The sequence below is a fragment of the Camelus bactrianus genome, chromosome 13 (assembly GCF_048773025.1).
Source record: "Camelus bactrianus isolate YW-2024 breed Bactrian camel chromosome 13, ASM4877302v1, whole genome shotgun sequence".
Classification (NCBI taxonomy): domain Eukaryota; kingdom Metazoa; phylum Chordata; class Mammalia; order Artiodactyla; family Camelidae; genus Camelus; species Camelus bactrianus.
This window is the reverse complement of record NC_133551.1, coordinates 46,923,198-46,947,678: the sequence shown is the minus strand read 5'-3', so window position 1 is coordinate 46,947,678 and position 24,481 is coordinate 46,923,198. Positions and strand designations below refer to the sequence as shown.

General features: G+C 36.6%; 1 protein-coding gene and 1 pseudogene across 1 annotated transcript in view; one reads left to right on the top strand and one right to left on the bottom strand.

Moving 5' to 3' along the window:
• Nucleotides 1-21,857, bottom strand: part of ZSWIM5 (zinc finger SWIM-type containing 5) — a 139,019-nt gene extending 117,162 nt beyond the window's left edge. The window contains exon 1 of the mRNA XM_010946096.3: nt 19,774-21,857. Coding sequence (XP_010944398.3) covers nt 19,774-20,371 — 598 coding nt within the window. The 5' untranslated portion in view covers nt 20,372-21,857. The remainder of the gene's footprint in view (nt 1-19,773) is intronic.
• LOC141579706 (large ribosomal subunit protein eL31-like) lies at nt 933-2,997 on the top strand (annotated as a pseudogene).
• Nucleotides 21,858-24,481: the final 2,624 nt, after the last annotated feature.

Here is a 24,481-nt window from a genome sequence, read left to right as displayed (position 1 = left end):
GCCCCCAGTTCCAAAATACTAAGTCTCTTCAGGGACACTGCTGACACACTCATCTTCAAGGACTTATCAAGCAGTGTTGGCCTCAAAGCAGAAGGAAGGTTCCTTACTAAAACCTCCCAGTAATGCTAACTTGTCTTGATAGTTTGCTAAATGACATAATTATCACACAGCTATATGACTGCAGTAAATTAAAATCCAACTCCTTAATTTTTCAATTCTAATCTCTAAGTGAATAAGCAATGGGGAGTAGGTGCTAAAAAGTTCTAAAATAAAGTTCTAAGTAAAACTATATCTAAATAATAGAAATAAAACCGTAAGATTTTAGTTAACTGACTTCTTTTGTTGCTAATTATCCTGATGATATATTAATAATATTTGCAAGGGACAACAAAGAGGTGACAATATACAAAGCTCTGCAATTAGCACCCCCATAATGTATCAAAAAACATTAATAAAGCAAATTCAATTAGGTTATATTTTATCTTTAAGCCACAAATAATAGACCTGCTTTTAATGTCACATAATGTGCTACCTTAGCAACATATGGCATTTATGAAACAAAAGAGATTTACCAACACAAAGAAAAGTGACATCAGGAAGTAGATGACATTTAACATTGAGGTTATCACTGGGACAGCCCTTGATACTCCCTTGCCCAATGTCGGCAGTAAATGAACAAGTACAGTGGCCAAGTCCTAAAAAGGGCATGATAACTAGGCTCAGACTCCTCAGTCATGACAGTCACCCCATCCAGTAAGCCTTCTAGACAAGCAGAGATTCTGGCCAAGAATCTAGACTAGAGATTAGAGGAGGAAGACAGTGAATACCAGTTGTGATTATGAACTGTAGTGGCAGAAGCGGTAATTCGCCAACTAATCTTACTCTTGTAAATTCCCCAGATTTTATAAGAGACCAAACAGAATGCTGGAGAAGTTGTTCCTATGTAGGGTGAAATTACTATATGAAATGAACCCAAGAGGCACAAGGAGTACAGTGACCAGATATTCCCTTCAGGACCAAGGCATTCATTTCTCTAACTTCAGGAGAGTTGGCTGCTAGCAGCTCACAGCCAAGTCCTCTTCCACAAACTGCCCTCAGTCAAAGTATTATGGGTGTGTTCTCTGAAAACAGAAACTGAAACTGGATTTGGGATGCAAGATACTCATTAAAAATCAACACCTGTAAAGGACAGGCAGCAGAAGCAGGACGGAGAAGAGAAAGAAGTCAAACTGTGATGCAGGCCTGACAAGCAGATACGGTTCTCTGCAGCAAGTGTTACCTGTCAAGAGTTCCATCTTGGGCCAGAAGAGCTGAGTTTTATACCACCATCTTGCTCAGCCATTTGCAAGCTGCCCCTAGAAAACTGTGACCTCAGATGAAGCAGTTCTCTGTAGCTGAAGCAGACAGACCCTGAACCAGTTGGCAGTTGGAAGCCATTTGCTGAAAGCACTTCCTGCAGCTGCGAAGGTGAACTCTGCAGTTACATCTCTATCACAGAAAGAAACTGCCCACCCAAGGTCAGCCCACATCTAATTCCAGATAGCTCAAGTGTCATCCTAGCTCCAGAGTTCCCAAAAGGATTGACTAAAGTCTCTGTTGCAACTGCATCAGTTCAATCTCTCTGCCCTCCTAATCTTGCTTCCCTCACTCCATTACAAATGTTGTTCCTCAATAAACCTGCAAGGAAATCTCCATCCCAGAGTCTATTTCCCAGGGAACATAACCTAAAAAAATTGATTGCACAGGAAGATTCAATAAAATAGTTATGACCTACTCTATTCAGTAACTTCATAAGACAGTATTTTATTTCAGCTAGTGCAAATCATTAAAATTTTACTGTCTATGGCACAGTAGTGTCAAGCTGTCATTCTGTTGAAACAAACAAAGGAACTTTTAGAGCAGTATTTAGATAAGCAGCAAAACAGGATAAATACGCCAGAGATGACAAAACTGAAATCTTTTACTAATAGAAACAGCAAATAATTGAGCGGTGTTAACCTTTAAGTAAATAAAGTAACTATTCTAATCATAACCTGAAAATGGGTAGAATAAAAAGATTAATGAATCCCCACAATCCCTTGCACCCTTCCTTTCCAACCCGGGACGGCAGAATGGCTCCCACAAAGAAGGGTGGCAAGAAGAAGAGCCGGTCTGCCATCAACGAGGTGGTGACCAGAGAATACACTATCAACATTCACAAGTGCATCCATGGAGTGGGTTTCAAGAAGCGTACACCTTGGGTACTCAAATAAATCTGGAAATTTGCCATGAAAAAGATGGGAATTCCAGATGTGCGCATTGACACCAGGCTCAACTGAGCTGTCTGGGTCACAGGAAAAAGGAACGTCCCGTATCGAATCCACGTGCGATTGTCCAGAAAACGTAATGAAGATGAAGATTCACCAGACAAGCTCTATATCTTGCTTACCTATGTACCTGTCACCGCTTTCAAAAACCTACAGACAGTTAATGTGGATGAGAACTGCTGATTGTCTATAAATAAAGTTCTAGAACTGCCAAAAAAAAAAAAAAAAGGTTAATGAATCACATCTACCCATATTACATATATCAAGGCTCAAAGGCAACAGAGGAACTTATCGCAGAATTTTTACCAAATAAAGCAGATTCTTCTACATAAATTAGCGATTCCTGAACTTATTTCAGTCATGGATCCTTTTGAATTTCAAATGAAAGTTACAGACTGTCTTATCTGAAATGTTCATGTGCATTTGTAAAATCTAAAAATTATTTCAGGAGTTTGTGGATCCCAGAAAGTCATTTTACAGGTGCCAGGTTAAGAACCCCTTAATCCTAAATCATGTTTATAAAGGTAAAATGACATCTCTCCAACCCATGTTAACTTAAAAGACAAAAGAAGCTGACCAGAAATGCAGCTGAGTAAACCATCTAGTCTTTAATTTATTTTAATTATATTATTATACAAGAAATACATAAGTTTTCACCATAAAATAATTCACACAATACAAATTAAATTAAATTTCCTCTTGGTCACCACCCATTCCCCTTTCTCTTCACAGAGATTATCAGTTTGATGTAAATCCTCTTAGACTTTTTCAATGCTTTTTCAAAAATGTATGTATCTATTACAATGTAGAGAATTATTCTGGATAAACTATGTTAAGAACTAGCATTTTAAAATAACATAGTGATAGATACTAGTGATTTTCCTAATATCAGAAAATTGTCGCGTTACGGAGATTAATGAAATTTTCATACAACTCTTTCCTAAGACCAGTCTATCCATTTAATTGAACTTGACCCACAAATTCCAAATCTGGTTTGGAAAAAGCTAGTGTACAAATCAATCAATAAATCAATTCAACCAACATCTACTAAGCACATTCTATGTAAATCACTGTGCTAATGCTACAGAATAGTGGGTCCCAAACATTTAAATCTGGAGAGCTTGTCAAAGACATAGATTCCCAAGCCTCATTCCAATCTTAGTTAACCAGAATTTCCAAAGGTGGAGCCCTAGAATCTATCTTATCAAAACTCCTTAAGTGACTTGAGCAAAGTATAAAGCAGCAGTGCTAGGAATCACTATTATGAAAATCATAGAAATGAGTAAGATAATGTTTTCAATTCATTTCTACAAAGACCTCTTAAAAGTCCATTATGAAACCTGACAGGTATTGTGCTGGATGCTGAATATATTACAGGACACAGTTCTTGCCCTGGAAGTGCATATACTGGAAGCGAAGATAATATCCAATAACAAAAATGATAACACAAGCTGAAAGTAGAAAATGCTATCTGTCCTCTCACTAAAATGTATGCTCCATGAAAAGAGGAACTTTGTTTTTCTCACTGCCACATCTCCAGTGGCTAGGCCACAACCTAACACAAAATAGGTACTCAATAAACAACTGCTGAATAATGCATAGGATTAAAATAGAAGAAAAGTTTGATTTCAACTAAGTACATAAGGAAATGGCACTTTTGAGAATAGATGCATGGATTGTTAAGAGGGAGAAAAGGTTAAAAGAAAGAGAACTAATATTCACAGTACCCTTACAATGTGTAAGAAATTCCAAGTTGACTTTGAATACATGATCTCATTTAACTACCGTTCCGAGATGGTATTGTGTCTCCATTTCAGAGATGAAGAAATTGAGGCACAAAGAGGTTAAGTAACTTCTCATTCAAGGTTACAGAGCAAGAAGGCAGCAGAACTGAGATTTGAACCCCAGTTTCCAAAAATAAGGCTTAGAAATTTGGATCTCATTTTCTAAGAAACAGAGTATCTTTGAAGGTTTTCTTTTTTCTATTTGGAAATCTGCTTTTTTAATAATAGCTTTATTGTGATGTAATTCATACATCATAAAACTCACCATTTAAAGTGTACAATTCAGTGGTATTTAGTGTATTCACAGATTTGTACAATCATCACCATTATCAAATTTTAAAATATTTCATCACCCCAAAAGGAAACTCCATACCCATTAGCAATTACTTCCCCTATTCCCAGGTCCTGGAAACCAGTAATCTACTTTCTGTCTTTAAGATTTGCCTATTCTGAACATTTCATATAAATTAAATCATATGATATATAACTCTTATTTTAACAAATTTTTTCCTTGTGGTAAAATATAATTAAGATTTACTATTTAACTGTTTTAAGTGTACAGTTCACTGGCATTAAGTACATTCACATTGCTGTGCAACCATCTCCACTATCCATCTCTAGAACTTTTTCATTATCCCATAATAAAACTCTGTGTACCCATTAAATAACTTTCCATTCCTCTCTTCTCGCAGCCTCTGGTAACCTCTACTTTACTTTCTCTCTCTATGAATTTGCTTATTTTAGGTAGCTCATATAAGTGGAATCATAAAATTTTTCCCTTTTGTGTCTGGCTTATTTCACTTAGCATCATGTCTTCAAAGTTCATCCATGCTGTAGCATGTATCATGATTTCCTTCCTCTTTAGGGCTGAATAATATTCCATTTCATGTGTATACCAAATTTGCTTATCTGTTCATTTGTCAATGGACACTTGGATTGCTTGCACCTTCTGGCTATGGTGACTAAGGCTAAGGTGTACAAATAACTGTTTGAGTTCCTGCTTTCAATTCTTTTGGCTATATACCCAGAAGTGGAATTGCTGGATAATATGGTAATTCTACGTTTAGTTTTTTGAGGAACTGCCATACCATTTTCCACAGAAGCTGCACCATTTTATATTCCCACTAGCAACACACAAGGGTTCCAAATTCTCCATATCCTCACCAACACTTGTGCTTTTATTTGGTTTTTTTATACCAGCCATCTTAATGGGTATGAAGTAATATACTATTGTGGTTTTGATTTGCATTATCCTAATGATCAGTGATGCTGAGCATCTTTTCATGTGCTTATTGGCAATTTGCATATCTTCTTTGTAGAAGTGTTTATTCAAGTCCTTTGCCCATTCTGGGGGAGAGGGTTGGGGGAGACATAATTAAGTCTATTTATTTAATTATTATTATTATTATTATTTTTGATGGAGGTACTGGGGATTGAACCCAGGACCTCCTGCATGCTAAGTATGCATTCTACCACTTGAGCTATACTCTCCCCCACTCCTTTGCCCATTTTTCGTTTTGTTTGTTTTATTTTTATTGAAGTACAGTTGATTTACAATGTTGTGTTAATTTCTGCTGTACAGCATAGTGATTCAGTTATACATATATATTCATCTTCATTATAGGTTATTACAAGCTATTGAATATAGTTCCCTGTGCTACACAGTAGGACCTTATTGTTTATCTATTCTGTATATGGTAGTTAATATCTGCTAATCCCAAACTCCTAATTTATCCCTTCCCCACTTCCCTCTTTGGTAACCATAAATTTGTTTTCTATGTCTGTGAGTCTGTTTCTGTTTTGTAAATAAGTTCATTTGTATCATTTTTTAAGAATCCATATATAAGTGATAAATTATATTTGTCTTTCTCTATCTGAATTATTATCAGATTATCAGATCCATCCATATTGCTACAAAAGGCATTATTTCATTCTTTTTTGTGGCTGAGTAATATTCCTGTGTGTGTGTGTGTGTGTCTCTCACTTTCCTTTTTTTCCCCAGTTTTTAAAAATTATAGTCAGTTTACAATGTTGTTTTAATTTCTGGTATACAGCACAGTGATTCAGTTATACATACATATGTATAACTTTTCTTATTTTTTATTATAGGCTATTACAAGGTATTGAATATAGTTCCCTGTGCTATTCAGCAGGACCCTGTTGTTTCTATTTTATATATAGTAGTGTCTACAAACCCCGAACTCCCAGTTTATCCCTTCCCACCCCCTCTTTCCTCCTTGGTAACTATAAGTTTGTTTTCTGTGTCTGTGAGTCTGTTTCTGTTTTATTAATCAGATCATTTGTTTCCTCTTTTTCCCAAAGATTCCACATATAAGTGATATCACATGGCATCTTTCTCTTTCTGGCTTACTTCACTTAGTATGATCTCCAGGTCCATCCATGTTGCTGCAAATGGCATTATTTTATTCCTTTTTTTTATATACCTGAGTAGTATTCCATTGTGTATATATACACATATTCCATTGTGTGTATACAACTTCTTTATCCAATCATCTGTCAATGAATATTTAGGTTAATTCCATGCCTTGGCTATTGTAAATAGTGCTACTACGAACACTGCGGTACATGTATCTTTTCAAATTAGAGTTTTCTCTGGATATATACACCCAGGCATGGGATTGCTGGATCATGTGGTAACTCTGTTTTTAGTTTTTTAAAGAAACTGCATACCATTTTCCATAGTGGCTGCACCAAATTACATTCCCACCAACAATGTAGGAGGGTTCCCTTTTCTCCACACCCTCTCCAGCATTTATAGTTTGTGGACTTTTTAATGATGGTCATTCTGACTGGTGTGAGGTAATACCTCATTGTAGCTTTGATTTGCATTTCTCTGATAATTAGTGATGCTGAGCATCTTTTCACGTGTCTTTTGGCCATCTGTATGTCTTCACTGGAGAAATGTCTATTTAGGTCTTCTGCCCATTTTTGACTGGGTTGTTTGTTTTATGTTATTGAATTGTATGAGCTATCTGTATATTCTAGAAGTTAAGCCCTTGTCAGTTGCATCATTTGCAAGTATTTCTCCCAGCCCATAGGTTGTCCTTCCATTTTGTTTATGGTTTCCTTTGCTGTGCAAAAGCTTATACGTTTAATTAGGTCCCATTCATTTATTTCTGTTTTTATTTCTATCGCCTTGGTAGACTGCCCAAGGAGAACATTGCTAAGATTTATGGCAGAGAATGTTTTGCTTATGCTCTCTTCTAGGAGATTTATGGTGTCCTATCCTATGTTTAAGTTTTTAAGTCATTTTGAGTTTATTTTCGTATATGGTGTGAGGGAGTTTTCTAACTTCACTGATTTACATGCAGCTGTCCAGCTTTCCCAAGATCACCTACCAAACAGACTATCTTTTCTACATTGTATATGCTTGCCTCCTTTGTCGAAGATTGACTGTAGGTGTGTGGTTTTATTTCTGAGCTCTCTATTCTGTTCCATTGATCCATATATCTGTTTTTGTGCCAATACCTCACTGTCTTAATTATTGTAGCTTTGTAGTATTATCTGAAGTCTGGCAGTGTTATGTCTCCAGGTTTGTTTTTTTTCTTCAGTACTGCTTTGGCAATTCTGGGTCTTTTGTGATTCCATATAAATTTTAGGATTATTTGTTCTACTTCTGTGAAAAACGTCCTGGGTAATTTGATAGGGATCGAATTCTGTAGATTCCTCTGGGTAGTATAGCCATTTTAACAATATTAATTCTTTCAATCCAAGAGCATGGAATACCTTTCCATTTCCTTAAATCATCTGTAATTTCCTTTATCATTTATCAATGTTTTATAGTTCTTAACGTATAAGTCTTTCACCACCTTGGGTTTTTTTTTTTTTTTTTGATGCTATTTTAAAAAGGGTTGTTTTTAAATAAATGAGTCATGTAAATGAAATGTACAGCATGTGAATATATTCAGTAACATTAAAATAACTTTATATGGTGACAGGTGGTACTATATTTATTGTGGTAATCATTCTGTAATGTATAGAAATATTGGATTACTATGCTGTGCATCTGGAACTAATATAGTGTTGTAGGTCGATTTTACTTTAATTAAAAAAGATTTTTAAAGTAAATGGAAAAAAGGGAGGTTTTTTTTACTTTCCTTTTCTGATGTTTCATTGTTAGTGTAAAGAAATGCAACAGATTTCTGTATGTTAATCTTGTAAACTGCTACTTTACTAAATTCGCTTATCAGCTCTAGTAGTTTCTGTATGGAGTCTCTAGGGTTTTCTATATATAGTATCATATCATCTACATATAGTGACAATTTTACCTCTTCCCTTTCAATTTCTTTGCCCATTTTTAAATCAAGTTATTTGCTTTCTGATGTTGAGTTGTAGAAGTTCTTTATATATTCTGGCCATTAATCCCTTATCAGACATGTTGATTTTGAGTGGCTAGTGGGGTATCCATTTAGAAATATCTAGTAGGCAAATATACATGCTGATCTTGCATTTAAGAGGGAGAATCAAAGATGTAGACTTAACAGTCACATTATCTGCATGGTTACATGTATAAAGTACTTTCATATATATTAGTTCATTTAGAATCTCACAAAAATCCTGACACTTTTACATAGGAGAGAACTCAGGCAGATCTCCTATTAGAGAACTCAGGCAGATCTCCTATTAGGATTATTTGAAAGTGCTTCAGAGATCAAAAGGAAGAAACTGGTCAAGATGACTAAGTTCTGGGTTCATCCCAATTTCCAAAACAGTTCAAATCTTTCTGCAGCAAAAACTGGAATATCATCTAAGATTTCATTTGAAGATAAGCAGAGTTGCTTTAAAAAAAAACTTGAAACATTATATGATGCTCTCTTGTGTTTGGAAAACAGTAATTGACACTAAGAAATAAGTAAGATTACTAAACTAGAAAACTTGGGGCAAGACGGGGTAAAAGAATAAAGAAGGAAGGGAGAAAGAAATCAGGAATAGTGAAGAAAAACAAAAATCTAGGAAGAAGCATTTCAAGAGGAAGTTTCAGTAGACTACAGAAAACTCTAAACAGAGGTCATGAAGGATGAGGAGTAGAAAAAGGGTACTGTGTTTGGTAATCATGAGGTCACTGGTGACCTTTAAGAAATCAATTTTAACATAGTAAGTGAAAGCAGAAGTCAGATTGAAAAGGCTTCAGAGGTAGGGAGAAGGTTGAAGATGGAAAGGTGACAAATATGGAATACTCTCAACAATTTTGGTATAATAATAATAGTGAATATTTACATAGCACCTAATAACTGCCTGGCCCTCTTCTAAATACTTAACATATTAATTAATTTATCCTCAAAATAACTGCTGATGCCATCATTCTGTCCATTTACAGTGACAAAACAGACACAGTGAGGAACCAGAATTCTGAGGCTACCTGCTGCACAGTCTCTACATATATGTGATAACATATAACATAATCATGTTATATTATTTTATATATCATATTACATAACATACAATATGTGATAACATATGGTAGATACATGCAAATGTATATGACAGTAAAGAGTTCAATAATATTGAGACTATAATCTATAAAAAAGTGACTCACTGAAACTAATATAAAACTATAAATCAACTATAACTTAAAAAATAATAATAATATATTAAGTGAGAGAAAAGATTAGCAAGATTAGTTTTTCACAATAGGGAATCATAACAGGCATTTTATACTGCTTATATCAATGTATGTTGGTGATGCCTGACAGTCATGTGAGTTTATCAGGTATTGATAGATTTGAGCAAAATAAAAACAGACTGGCTTTTCCTGAACGTATTAATGCTGCAGGCTTCCATTCAATAAAACTATGAATGAATATGGAAAATGTAATTATCTCCAAAGGCTTTCAAAGGCGTAATACATTTTCCTGTTGCTTACAGAATGCAAAATAATGAATGGATAGACGGACCAAAATCTATTTTATTGATTAGCTCTATCATATACCTCTGTACCTTAAAAAAGCAACAATTAAAAAAAAAAGGATTCTGTGAAGATATAACAAAGTTATTCTAAAGACAGAAATCTGTAAAATTTATTCTGAGAAGAAAAGAATATCTGGCAGTATCTTTGTCATCTTCTTGGCTGCCAGTTTTACCCCTTTGAATCAACTATGGACTAGAGTATTACAAGGCACGGAAATGTCAATACAGAAAGAATTTCATGAAGGATTAATTCAACTTGTAAGCAATAATGTTTTCAATCTTTATTGTAATATTAGACATAATTTTAATATTTCCTATAATTGGAACTATATTAAAACAGAGCAATTTATCCAGGTGTTCCCAAATTTCCAGGCAATCACTTTCTACTTTTTGCCTCCATAGTAACTACCCTTATTATTACAAAACATTGTGTTAAATGCTATTTTAATGTATATCCTAAACTGTATATTCCTTAAATGTAGAAATTATGTTCTATTTTGTACAGTATATTTTAAAATGGTAAATATAAATTTTATAAGTGAATGCATGAACAAACATGAAAAAACTAATATGTCAAATTTATACAAGTGTCTTTTGATGGTGACAATGACAAAGAATTTATAAATTTTGCATAAGGCCTCTTCAAAACACAGACATACTTTTTTAAGTGGTAGGGGAATAATTTTCCTTGTAATCCATTAATAGTCCTTAAGATAGATAAAAAGAGAATAGATTGAAGTAGAAAAAAAAAGTTGACATTGTCCATAGCATTTGTGTAATAAATATTACATAATGTTTTGATTGCCTACAGTAAATTTAAAAATATTGACAACTCTAATAAAGGTGACCATTTTTCTTTTAACAGTGTTTCTCAACGTTGGTTGCATGTAAAACAACCTAAGAGCTTTTTTAAAATTCTGAAGTTCATGGTGAGGGGAGGGTATAGCTCAGTGGTAGAGCGTGTGCTTAGCATGCACTAAGTTCTGAGTTCAATCCCCAGTACCGCCATTAAAATAAATTAATAAACCTAATTATATGCCCCGCCTCAATTTTTTTTTTAATTTTAAATTCTGAAGTTCAGTCTTCATTATCAACAGATTCTGATTTAATACAATCTCCTATCCTCATAAAGATGGCAACATAATGTAGTTCTCTGAAGCACAGGCTTTAGTGTCCAACTTGCATTTATGTTCTAAAGAAGGAAAATACGAAGTATTTTGGAATGATTTCCACCCAAAATAAGTAAACAATTATTTACTGAGCTTTTACTCAAAACAAGTGACTAAATGTTCAAAGAATGAATCAAGGACTAGTTAATAATAAGCTTCAATGGTATTTTTTAATCTATATAATGTTTTAAAAATCAGGAAAATGTAGAAATTACAAAATGCCAGGATATCACCTAGGTTCCAATTACATATAAATCAATGAAGAGAGATGTCTATACTACAAAAATATTTTAAAAGTTATATAACTGTTTACTCATTCATTCAATAAGCATTTGCTGAGCACCAACTTAGGTCATATCACACTATACATTCTAAGAGGGAGAACAATTTTGCTTAATACTGAGAACAAAAAATTAATCAGATGGTTATATATGATTATGAAAAGTATCAGAGTAATTTAGCATATGATATTCTAATACAAAAGCTAATATTAAAATGAGTGTGATTTCCTTGGCATACTAGCTCCATGATAGGCTAAAAGTGGCCAAGAAGGAAAGAATGCTGCCTATATGAGGAAAGAAATAAGCCTATAAATAAACCATAAAGTAGAAAATTCACATAAAAGTAATCTGAAATGGACTATAGTCTATTTCTAATATCAAATACAATTCCACACCATATTAACCTGGGGTTTGGAAACAGGTTAAGGCATAGTTAGTATGCTTTCAGGTTTACCCTTTTTTTCCCCTTACATCTAAATGTATTTCTTTACAAATTAAAGATGCATTGCCATAAGCAAAACAAAAAAACAACTTACGGAATGGGAGAAAATATTTGCAAAAGATGAGACTGACAAGGGCTTAATTTCCAGAATATATAAACAATACAACTTAATAAGAAAAAAACAAACAACCCAATCCAAAAATGGGCAGAAGACCTAAACAAGAAATTCTCCAATGAAGACTTACAGATGGCCAATAGGTACATGAAAAAATGTTCAATATCGCTAAGTATCAGAGAAATGCAAATCAAAACTACAATGAGGTATCACCTCACACCAGTAAGAATGGCTATCGTTCAAAAGTCCACAAACAATAAATGCTGGAGAGGCCGTGGAGTAAAGGGAACCCTCCCCTACACTGTCGGTGAGAATGTAGTTTGGTGCAGCCGTCATGGAAAACAGTATGGAGATTTCTCAAAAGACTAAAAATAGGCTTACCATATGATCCAGCAATCCCACTCCTGGGCATATACCCAAAGGGAACCTTAATTCATAAAGATACATGCACCCAATGTTCATAGTACCACTATTTACAATAGCCAAGACACGGAAACAACCTAAAAATCCATCGAGAGATGACTGGATAAAGAAGCTGTGGTATATTTATACAATGGAATATTACTCAGCCATAAAAAAGAGTAAAATAATGCCATTTGCAGCAACATGGATGGACCTGGAGATTGTCATTCTAAGTGAAGTAAGCCAGAAAGAGAAAGAAAAATACCATATGATTAAAAGAAAAAAGATACACTGAAAAATAAACCAATGAAGAGAAATGAGAGGTCCAGAGTGGGGGCATCCCAGGCTGGGAGCAGACAAGCCTGGCCACAATCAAACCTAGCATTTGATCAGTCCCAGTCAGTTCGAGTTGAAAGAACTGTCACCCACTCTCAATACCAAAGCCCAAGTGGTGTCCTAGCAGGAGGGACCAGCTCCAGCCACCTATGCCTCTCTCCCCGATACCCTCCAACTTGGAGAAGCAGTGTTTTCAGTAGGCACTCAGAGTGGGATGTGAGCTGGCTTTGTGAGCTACTGTAAGTTGATGATCAGGCCCTGTACAGAACCATTCAACTGGTGGGGCCTCTCCAACTGGAAAGGAGGCTGGTACCTTTCCAAGGTTTTAATATTTTGCAACTCAGTTCCCAGGTTTATTCATCTCTGACAATGTGCTCTATCCACGGAGTGATCACCAATCATTGTAGGAGAGAGAAAGAACAGTGGAAGCAGAGAGAGAAAGCTAATCAACAGTCCTCAGTAACTTTGATGTGGCTGCTGACTTGCAGGCCCAAGAAGGCCTGACCATGTTTCTCTCCACCTATATGGTCTATATCCCAGCTCTTGTGCACATGTATGTTTTATTCCTAATATAAGAAGTTGTTGCTGACAGTGAGCTGTATTAGCAGCCCCTCCCCAAGTAGTAACCCTAGGATTCCCACTCTTTCCTGCCTGCCCCACTTTCTTGGAGGCTGGTTCAAAGGGATACATAATATTAACAGGGTCTGGGTGCCTCCAAATTCCAAATTATATAAAGTGAACTGAGAAACTACATTCATTACCACAGGATTTGCAAAAAAAAAAAAAGGAGGGTAAAGTGAGGGGATACAGGCACCTTCCATCAGCAGGATATGACAGAGCAGGAGGATACTTGAGCTCAGAAAGGAAGTATTTCCTTATACCTCCACCTCCCAGCAAAGAGACTGAGGTCAGCTTACATGACTTATAAGATATGCAACTGTCCTAATTTCTCTGCTCTCCTGGGGTACTTTCTGGAAGCTGGCCTGGAACCCTATGCTGTTTACTCACTTGCTCTAGCTCAGTAGCTGCCAAACTTCCTTGTGCATATGACAGAGAAAGTCCAATCAGGATGCCCCCCTGCTCAGGCTCTTGTCTTCCACCAGGATGTACTTGAACAGCATCTCCAGCCTGTCCTCTGTTTCTCCATGATAAGCCTCATGCACTGCGATCTCTGTGCCCTTAAGCTATCAATGAAGCCTCATACCTTCCTGTATAGTGGATTATGCAGAACTGGCAGAACTCTCAAGCCACTAGTGATCTGACTGAAGGAGGAGATGCTGAAGAGGCTCTGGACAACAGGGTTACCTATTTCTATAGATGAGCTACAAATGCATAAATAAAAGACCCAGAGTAATCTGTTCATCCATGCATGTATATCCTGGGTGCTATACTGTACAGTCATCATTTTTATAAAGAACAACGACAGGTTTAACCTTTAAATGACCACTTATTTGTAAAAAAAAAAAAAAAAAAGTTACACATGTATTAAAAAAACATTAAATAATCATGCAAATTGAATCAATTAAATTGAAATCACGCTTACCTAATAAAGAGAATGTGGTAATTTCTAATTTAAGCCATATCAAATGTATAAAAGTTTAAAATTCACATGAAACTCTGTTATACAAGTAACAAGTATGAGAAGCTGTTATGAGTTGAACTGTGCCCTTCCAAGATTGGTATGAAGTCCTAACTGCTCCAGTACTTCGGAACATTTGGAAGTAGGGTTGTTGCACATGTAATTAGTTAAAATGAGGTCATACTGGAGCAGGGTGGGCTCCTAATCCAGTATGACTGCTGTCCTTATAAAATGGTCATGTGTAGACAGGGACACATAGGAAGCATGCCATGTGACAATGAAGGCAGAGATTGGAGTTATGCAGTTGTATGCCAAGGAATGCCAAAGACTCCTGGCAAGTCACCAAAAGCTAGGAAGAGGCAAGAAAGGATTCGCCTATAGGTTTCAGAGGGAGCATGGCCCTGTTGATACCTTGATTTCAGACTTCTAGCCTCCAAAACTTCAGAAGAGTGAATTCCTGTTGTTGCAAGCCACCCAGTTTCCAGCAGTTTGTTACAGCAGCCATGGGAAACTAATACAGAATTTTCAGTCTCTCTTGTACATTAATTTACTGACATATTCATGTCTTGATTTTTAAAAATTATTTTCTAAAATAATATAGTAAATTTGAATTTTTTGGGTCAAATATATAGTTTTATATATTTTAACACATGTGTATATATATATTAACATGACCATCAACCGTAAGATATTGATGGTTAATGTCTTGATTTTTAATAGTCATTGTTGAAATAAGAACAGTGAAACTGTTTCATATAGGCATAAGTAAATTTCCAGCCCTTTCTCTTCAAAATTTAGATTTTCTACTCACATTTCAATAATACATTTTTTAATTCCTAAAATAAAGATAGCCTCTAAAAATCCACTATCTTTAGTTTATTAACTTTAAAATCTAAAGCTCTACCCTTGAGAAAATCACCTTCAATAAGAATTCATCTAAAGATCTGATTTGAAGAAATTGATATATCAACATTCTTCACATAAATAGTCAACATAAAAGATATACATGTGTAACACTCATACAACTTACTGCTATCAGCTTATTAAATGCACAAGTTTGGAGTTTTCCCCGTATTTTCTAACACTGCACACATTATAAAAATTTAGGTATCTTTCTCTCTCTCTCTCTCCCTCCCTCTCTTAGTTTTAGAACACTGAGAAGTCCACTAAACATTCACTATTCAACAAACATTTATGGAATATTAAGATGTGTGAGTGATGTACTGGAGTGGAGGGAGTAGACAACTCATTGCTTAAAAAGAAAGAGCAATGTGATTTTAAAACTTGGTAAGTTTTGGGGGGAGGGTAGTAGAGAGCTTGATTAGCATGCATGAGGTCCTGAGTTCAATCCCCAGTACCTTATTAAAAAGATAAATAAATAAATAAATAAATAAATAAATAAATAAACAAACCTAATTAACTCCCCCCTAAACAAATTCAAAAAATTTTTTTAAAAAGAGGCGACAATATTTAGGAATCCTTGCAGCAAAGCAAGATAATTAGGAGAAAGAACTCAAAAGGGAAGAAAACAATAACTGCCTTCAAATTTGTTAAAACTTGGTAAGTTTCTACTCTAAAAAATATTACCACTTATCCCTTAAAGGTATGAAGCAGCTTTCTGTGCTGGAATATCTTACATATAAATTAAACCATTTTTCACCACATGGAAATTTTATTATGATTTTATGTCTATTCTAACTCACACACAATGCCAAAAAGCTTTTTAGGTTAGAATATCTTTCGTTCCCCCAAATGTACAGATTAAAAACAAATTACTTATAAAAATCAACAACTGTAATACTTGTTAACTGCTGCATTTCACAAAAGTTGTACTATAGAAAAATTCCACAGATGTTTATTGATAATATACAAGTGCTCATAATTTAAACTTACTACTTAATGTTTAAGCTGTGGGTAACTTCCTGAAATGGACCTTTTTATTATCATTGACTTTGTAACTATACTTCTTCCACATAAGGTAGTACTTAGCATTGTGGCTCTAGTCTTGAAGACTACATACAAATTATGTGTTTATTAGAAAATCTGTAGGCTAAAAATATGGGGTTTTGTTGAAGTCAGCTATCAGAATCTATAATAATAATTTCTGGATAAAAACTTATATACTTAAGATATACCAAAACTGTAGGCCCCTGTATGCTTTCCCCAATTTTTGAAAATCTAAATATTCAAATAAATATAATATTTATGCATTTACAAGAGAAAAATGTTAATGCTTCTTTTACCTCATTCAATTCAGATTTCCCTGAGAAGGCACAAGCCTCCTTTAAGTTTTACCAGAGAGAAGTTAACTTAAAACATAATGGATAGCAAAAAAGGTTCAACATCTTAAAATTATTAGTAAATTATAGTTGTCCATTCTTATACCATCTGCAGACTCCTGAGTTAAGTATTTTCCCAAGGTTTTTACTACCACTATTCCCATGGGCTTCTTAAACAGGTTAAAAATGCAGGTGCTAAAACATCTGAACTCTATTACCTTCATAATACTGACAGATCAGACTATAATTCTATTCATAGAGCCTCAAACTTACAGATGTCCATCAAAAGACTAATTTACAATTTTCCCCTTTTGAAAGGAACAATACTTCTGATTCAGTACTGTCATGTAAAAGAAATGTATCCTTTGAGCATAACAACCTAGAGTTCTCCCATTTGTTTACATCAAGCTGGGAAAGTTTTAGTTCTGATTCAAAATCTGATGTTTTCTATAGAGCATTTGCTTTTCAACTAGTCCCTGACTTCCCATTACCAGATTCCATGTGGAAAGTACTCAGAAGTTACCAAATTTACCGCTCTTTGTGTAAGTTTTTCTTGTTTTTGTCTAATTTACTTTCCATCAAGGTTTTTTTTTGGGGGGGGGTAGAATTAGAAAAGAACAGCTTTACTGCTGTGCCAGGCAAATGGAGTCACAGAAGGCTAATGCCTTAAAGACTGTGAACCCCTATTTTCCTTCAAATTTTTTATTTTATGTTGTGCTGTTTTATTTCTAAATTTATTTATTTATTTTCATTAAGATCATCTTGTTTTCTTCATTTAAATCACCTTACAAATCTTTTCTTTAAAAGGATGTTGTTACAGAAATACTTTAACTTCCCTTCCTTCCTAAAGCATCAGCCTTTGAAATCTCCCAATTCTGAGGTTATAATGTATGTAATGTATATAATAAGGAAATACATAAAATTTTTCATAGTACCAGTGAGTAATTAAACTGAGTTTGAAGTGAAGTGAAGTGAAGAACATGCTTACTATCTTGCTATATACAAATCACTTTCTCACTCATCTCTTAGCAATACTTTTATAAATCCTATCATCTAGATTAAGTCACATACGCTCATTATAAGTTTAAGAGATGAAGGATAGGTCTCTAACTTTACATACTAAAAGATGGTTCATGCCAAGATACAGAACTCAGAATGATACAGAATGTAATATTCTTCTTTTCCACACTTATTAGCATAAATTAAGGTCAGAAAAATAAAGATTACACAGCTCATGGTTCTCAAATAGCATTACTTAAAAGTGATTAATTCATTCTTTTACCGTTATATGTGAAATCCAAAGTAAGAATCAGAAAATATGCTTATGTGTCCTTTCTCCAATCCCCAAAACTATCATACAAGAGCTCATCACCCTAATAAGCTCACCAACTACCATATTATGAAAGAAAAATACCTGATATAAACATGACCTGGCTCACCCACCAAATCTGATTTCATCTGTAACTTGACATTATAGTCACTTTCAAAATATACCTCCTTAAAACTCTTCCTCTTCCTCATTTGCCCCCTTAAAGTTTGAAAATTCTTTCGAATTCAGTATCTCTTACCAAAAAAATTACTACTTAAATTAATACTTTTCAATTCAAAATATTTTAAACAAGAATCTTAAAAGTTAAGTGATGTAAACTCATACAAAGAACAAGGTTTACAGATTAATAAAGAAATGCCAATATTTATTTTCATGTTTTCAGTGTTTCAGTGTTAAAGCTATATACCTGAATTATCTGATTATTCAATTCATCATTTCAAAAATACACACAAATACATAAAGGATTAGCCTCGGATAAACCAAACTTTCTCAATCCACTGTCACTGTATTCTGACACAGGATAAATTTATATAAATTTATATTTCACATTTGCAAAACAAATTGTGGTATACTGTTGTTTTAAAAAGAAACAGGATTCAATGATTCTTAATAATCAGAAGTAGATTACTTTAGATGAAACACCACAATGTACTACTCTTCAAAAGAAAAAAAATTTCAAATATCTCAGTTTTACCTGAGAAGACAGCTAGATGTTTGGGGTTTGTGTGTATGTGTGTTCCTGGGCTTAATTCTAAAAACAACCTCTGTCCAACTCCTTTCAAAAATCAGTATTTTTCAATAAATATAAACATATACAGTACAATAAAATGCATAAAGATAATGTGCACCTCCAGAATGCTATAATAACTCAAATAGAAAAAATAAATCAGTGTTTTAATTTCCCACATAGCAAGTCAATGTTAAACAATGTCATTTTTTTCCCTTTCTCCCTAACCATTCCACACATCAGGAGTACTGTATTTGTATATTTAATAAGATGAACAAACTGACTAGATGCTCTAGAGGAGTAAAAGAAAAAGAAATCTTTTTCATCTTACCACAAAAAGATAAAACAAAAGCAAATACGAAGACTTGTTAAATGAGAAGCATTTGAAAAACCCAACGTGACCAGCTTTTGATTTACCCCTGTCTGACAAGGAAGACAGACCCCACCCCCACTCCAGATTGTGTGCCTTTTTTTTTCCTTGGGTGGGGGTGTGGAGAAGAGAAGCTGTCACATTTCCATCTTCGGTTATTGTTAAGTCCACAGCCTAGATTCCCAAGTATCACTGGTCCGGGTGGGAAATATTAAAGCAGATAATTAAAATTGTCTGAAACGCACACTATTTTGTTGATCTTTTTTCCATTTTTAAAGTTAATTATACCAGCTTCAATCTGCAGAGACTAGATTGCCTTTGACAGCCTGCCCCTCAAACATTCCTCCTAAGATCGCTTGCTCCAGATTCACTAACAATTCTCTCCTCTCTAAAGTTCAATCAGAAAAAAGCATTTCAGAAATTATTACATCCCAAAAGGCACACCTCCCCATCCTTTTCGCTTTGGTGCGGAGTGCAGAATGAAGAGTGAAAAAGAGCTATTCGTTCTTCAAACAAAAAGAAGTGGGGGTAGAGGGCTAGTGGGGGAAAGAGCAGCAGTGGACCTGAACAAAATGTTGAGGAAAGTTTTTTATGTGACTAGTTTGTCCTTCGGCAGGGGAAGAGGAGTTGGGCAGAAAGCCGGGGTCTCAGCAGGGCTCGTGCAAAGAGACCGTACCTGCGGAAGAGGAGGACTGGGACTCGAGAGGAGCCGAGCGAGCACCTACCGACTTGCAGCACATTCTCCACGGAGCCGCTGTCCAGCAGACGGATGCCCCGGCGGAACGGGAGCCCCTCGCCGCCACCGCCACCGGCCGCTCCGACCCCTGAGCCCAGCCCGGGGGAAGCCCCCGTCGCGGCGGCTCCGGGGGCGGAGCCGGCCGGAGCGGCGGCCCCGGGGGGTAGCGACGGCCCCTCCTCGGCCGGCGAAGCCCCCGCGGCGCCGCCAGCCGCGCTGGCGCCAGGGCTGCCGCGGTACTGGAAGCTGGAGTACATGCAGATCTCCCGCTCATTCCGCGGGAAGGACCAGTAGACGATGCGGCGCTGCACGGGCTCCGGGATCCGCTCGAAGCGCTCCTCCACCCGCTCGTACGCCCACTTTTCCGCCACCGTCTTGGCGGCGCAGTCCAGCAAGGACTCGGGCTGCAGGTGGGGGCGGGCCCCTGGGGGCAGGCAGCTGCCGCCGACGCCCCCAACCCCGCCGCTGGTCGCCCCCGGCGAACCGCGAGGGTGGTGAGCCTGCGGGCTGGGCCACGAGCACAGGCGCTTGGCCGGAGAGACCGGCGGCGGCGAGAGCAGCTCCTCTCGCTCACCTCCTTCCGCCATTGCTGGGGACTGACTGATTGAAGCGGCGGCAGCGACGGCGGCACCGGCTGTGGCGGAGACCCCAGCCACGGCCACGCGCCCCGCGCAAGCGCCCAGCTGCGGCGCCTGGGGGGCGGGGCGAGTAAACCCGCGAGCCGGCCGGCCCGAGTGGGGAGCCTGGGCCCGGCCGGTGCGCGCGCCGCGAGGGCCGACGGGGGCGGGCGGAGATACGAGCCGGAGGCGGCTCGCTCTGTCCCAGCAGCCGCGAACGCGAGGAGGGACGGGAGCGAGCGCAGGCCGGCGGCGCGCGCCAGGCGCAAATGACCCAGAACGCGCGCCGAGCGCTTGCGCTGGGCCGACAGCTACCTAGGGGCCACCTAGGGGCAAGGAGCGCCGGACACCCTCGCCAGCCCGCGTGCCTTCAGCCCACCTGCCGCTTGGCAGGTGAGGGGTGGACTGTGCGGCCAAGTGCGTGAGCTAGGCAAGGAGCCGCGGTGGAGTGCTAGGCTTGCGGGGCAGGGAAACAGAAAACTCAAAATCAGGCTCCTTCGGTAGAGGAGACTGGAGGCGGTCACGGCCGAGCGGGGGACCTGGCAGAAAGACGTTAGGAAGACACTAGGAAAAAACTGTAAAGTTCCAGTGATGAAAACTACTTACGCCACAGCAATGTGGAATTAAGTTGGCGATTCCCTCCAGAGCCAGGCGGAGTAGCACCAGCCGCTGACTTGACAATGAGGCGCCAGGGTCTCACTGCCACAGTGGCTGCAGCTTTGTAGGGTTTTGGATGCACCTTGCATTCTAGGAAACAAACACCCTTCGTGTAGTTTTTGGTAGAATTCTCTGATCCCCTGCCTTCAGTCTAAATTAGGCCTTTTATATTTTTCCAAAGAAGACATACAGATAGCGAATAGGAACATGAAAAGATGCTCAACAGAGAAATGCAAGTCAAAACTGCAATTAGGTATCACCTCACACCGGTCAGAAGGCCCATCATCAGAAAGTCCACAAATAATGCTGGAGATGGTGTGGAGAAAAGGGAACCCTCCTACACTGTTGGTGAGAATGTAAATTGGTGGAGCCACTATGGAAAACAATGTGAAAGCTCCTTTAAAAAATAAAAATAGAATTATCATATGATCCAGCAATCCCACTTCTGGGCATATATCCTGAGAAAACTCTAATTTGAAAAGGTACGTGCACCCCCAAGGTTCATAGCAGCACTATTTACATCAGCCAACACATAGAAGCAACCTAAGTGTCCATCAACAGATGAATGGATAAAGAAGATGTGAAATACAGATATAGATATAATGGAATGTTACTCAGCCAGAAAAAAGAATGAAATAATGCCATTTGCAGCAACATGGATGGACACAGAGATTATCATACTAAGTGAAGTAAATCAGATAAAGTCAAATATATGATATCACTTATATGTGGAAACTTAAAAAATGATACAATTAAATTTATTTACAAACAGAAACAAACTCACACAGAAAACAAACTTATGGTTACCAAAGGGGAAGGTGAGGGTGGGATAAATTAGGAGTTTGGGATTAGCAGATACTACTGTACATTAAAGAGATAAACAACAAGGTCCTATTGTATAGCACAAGGAACTATATTCAATATCTTGTAATAAATAATAGAAAAGAATCTGAAAAAGAATATATATATGTATATATATATATATCTGAATCACTTTGCTATATACCAGAAACTAACACAACATTGTAAATCAACTATACTTCAATAAAAAGAAACAAAACAAAAATTAAAAATTAGGGGGTTTTTTTGTTTTCCTTACCTGACTCAGTCTTTCTACACCTTCATATTAGTTTAACAAGTTGCACACATATTTTTTAAATTTGTGTAAAATCTGACTGCCCAATTGACTATCAACTCCATGAGGGCAAGGATCATGCCTATTTTCTTCTCCATAATTTATCCTTCCCTGACATACAGTGGATGCTCAAGAATGGCAACTTCACCACTGACTCCTCCATAAACAACAGAGTTGTAAGCGACAGTCTTCTGCTCAGACAAGAAAACTTATTATTTCAAATTTGCTGATAAACTAATTTCTAAAAGTTTAAAATGTTCCAAGAATTGTATTAAGAGAGTTCCTTCATTTGCATTCTCCCTTCAAAAACAGCAAGTTCTAGATTATAGTACAAAATAAGAATAAGAAGCAAAGAATAAGAATCTAGTAAATGGTTGGAGATGGACAGGAGCCAAAGTAGTTTGATTTTGCTGTAATCTCAGAAAGATCATAGGCTATAGAATCAGAATTGGATGTGAATCACACTTGCTACTTGTGTGACGCTAATCATGACTCAAGTCATTTGTAAAAGGGGGCTAGCAATAATACCTATAATATAATTTATTAGAAATAATTAACATCTAATCCTTATTCAGTATAGTAGGTACTCGATGAATGTTTATATCTGTAAGTGGATTTCTATCTGTAAAAATCTAAATGGATTATTGTGAAATAGCATAATCCCTATTACCCCTTAAATCTGGTACCACAATTATAGACTTTCACAGCACATATTCTTTTCCTTCCTAGAACTTATCAGAGTTCATTTTGGGGGTGAGTATTCCTTTAATGCCTTTCTCCGTGACTAGATTACGAGCTATGTAAGGGCAGAAAATATTTCTATGTTATGACTTATCTCTAACACTCGCCATAATGCATGCACGTAGAAGATGCTCAAAAAAATTTGCTTTCTGAATCAATGAATATGTTACTCTGAAGATGCTGGAGAGGGTGTGTGTAAAAAGGAACACTCCTACACTGTTGGTGGGAATATAAATTGGTGCAGCCACTATGGATGACAGTATGGAGGTTCCTTAAAAAACTAAAAATAGACTTAACATAACATATGATCTAACAATCCTACTCCTGGGCATATACTGGGAGAAAAATATAATTCAAAAAGACACATGCACCCCAATGTTCACAGCAGCACTATTTACAATAGCCAAGACATGGAAACAACCTAAATGTCCATTGACAGATGAATGGATAAAGATGTGGTATATAGATAGATACATATGGGTATGATGGACTATTACTCAGCCATAAAAAAAAATGAAATAATGTCATTTGCAGCAACATGGATGGACCTAGAGATTATCATATTGAGTGAAATAAGTCAGACAGAGAAAGACAAATATCATATGATGTCACTTACATGTGGAATCTAAAAAAATAAAAATACAAATTTTATTTACAAACTGGAAATAGACTCACAGACATAGAAAACAAACTATGGTTACCAGCAGGGAAGAGGGGAAGGGATAGATGAGGAGTCTGGGATTAACAGATATACATTATTATATAAAATAGATAAACAACAGGGACCTACTGTATGGCACAGGGAACTATACTCAGTTTCTTGTTATGAGTTGTAATGGAAAAGAATCTGAAAAAAATATGTATATGTATGACTGAATTACTGCTGTACACCTGAAATTAACATTATAAATTGACTACATTTTAATAAAAAAATAAGAATTAAAAAAAATTGCTTTCTGAATCAATGAATATGTTACTCTGATTTACTCAACTGCTGGAAAATATGGTTAATAGAGGTTGGGACATAGGAAAAAATGTTACTTAAACATATTTATTAAGAGACAAATTTCTTTCTCATGAGTTTGATTTAACTAGGTGCTTTTTCCTTATTTTGAGGATACTAAACTTTACAGAAAAGTGACGTATACCCATATACTCACCACTCAGCCTTAATAATTACCACTTAATATATCAGTATATCAGAAGTCCACTTTTACCACCTCTGTGTAGCATCCTGGGGAGCAAGTACAATCTGAATTTGGAGTCTATTTTTAAATTATGTGTATGTGCATATGTAACATTGTTTTGTATATATTTTATTTATTACATGGTATCCCAGCTGCCTACCATCATATTGGTATCTTTCTTTTTCCTGTGCATACTGATACACAATAATCATTTCTTTTAAGTGGTATAAAATATTCCATCTTAAGAATATATCACATTTTCTTTCAAAGCCTAGCACTTGTTAGCTATATAAAGAAGTGACTTAAACCCTCTATGCTTCAGCTTTCTAATTTATAAAATGAGGATAATAAGAGTTTTTA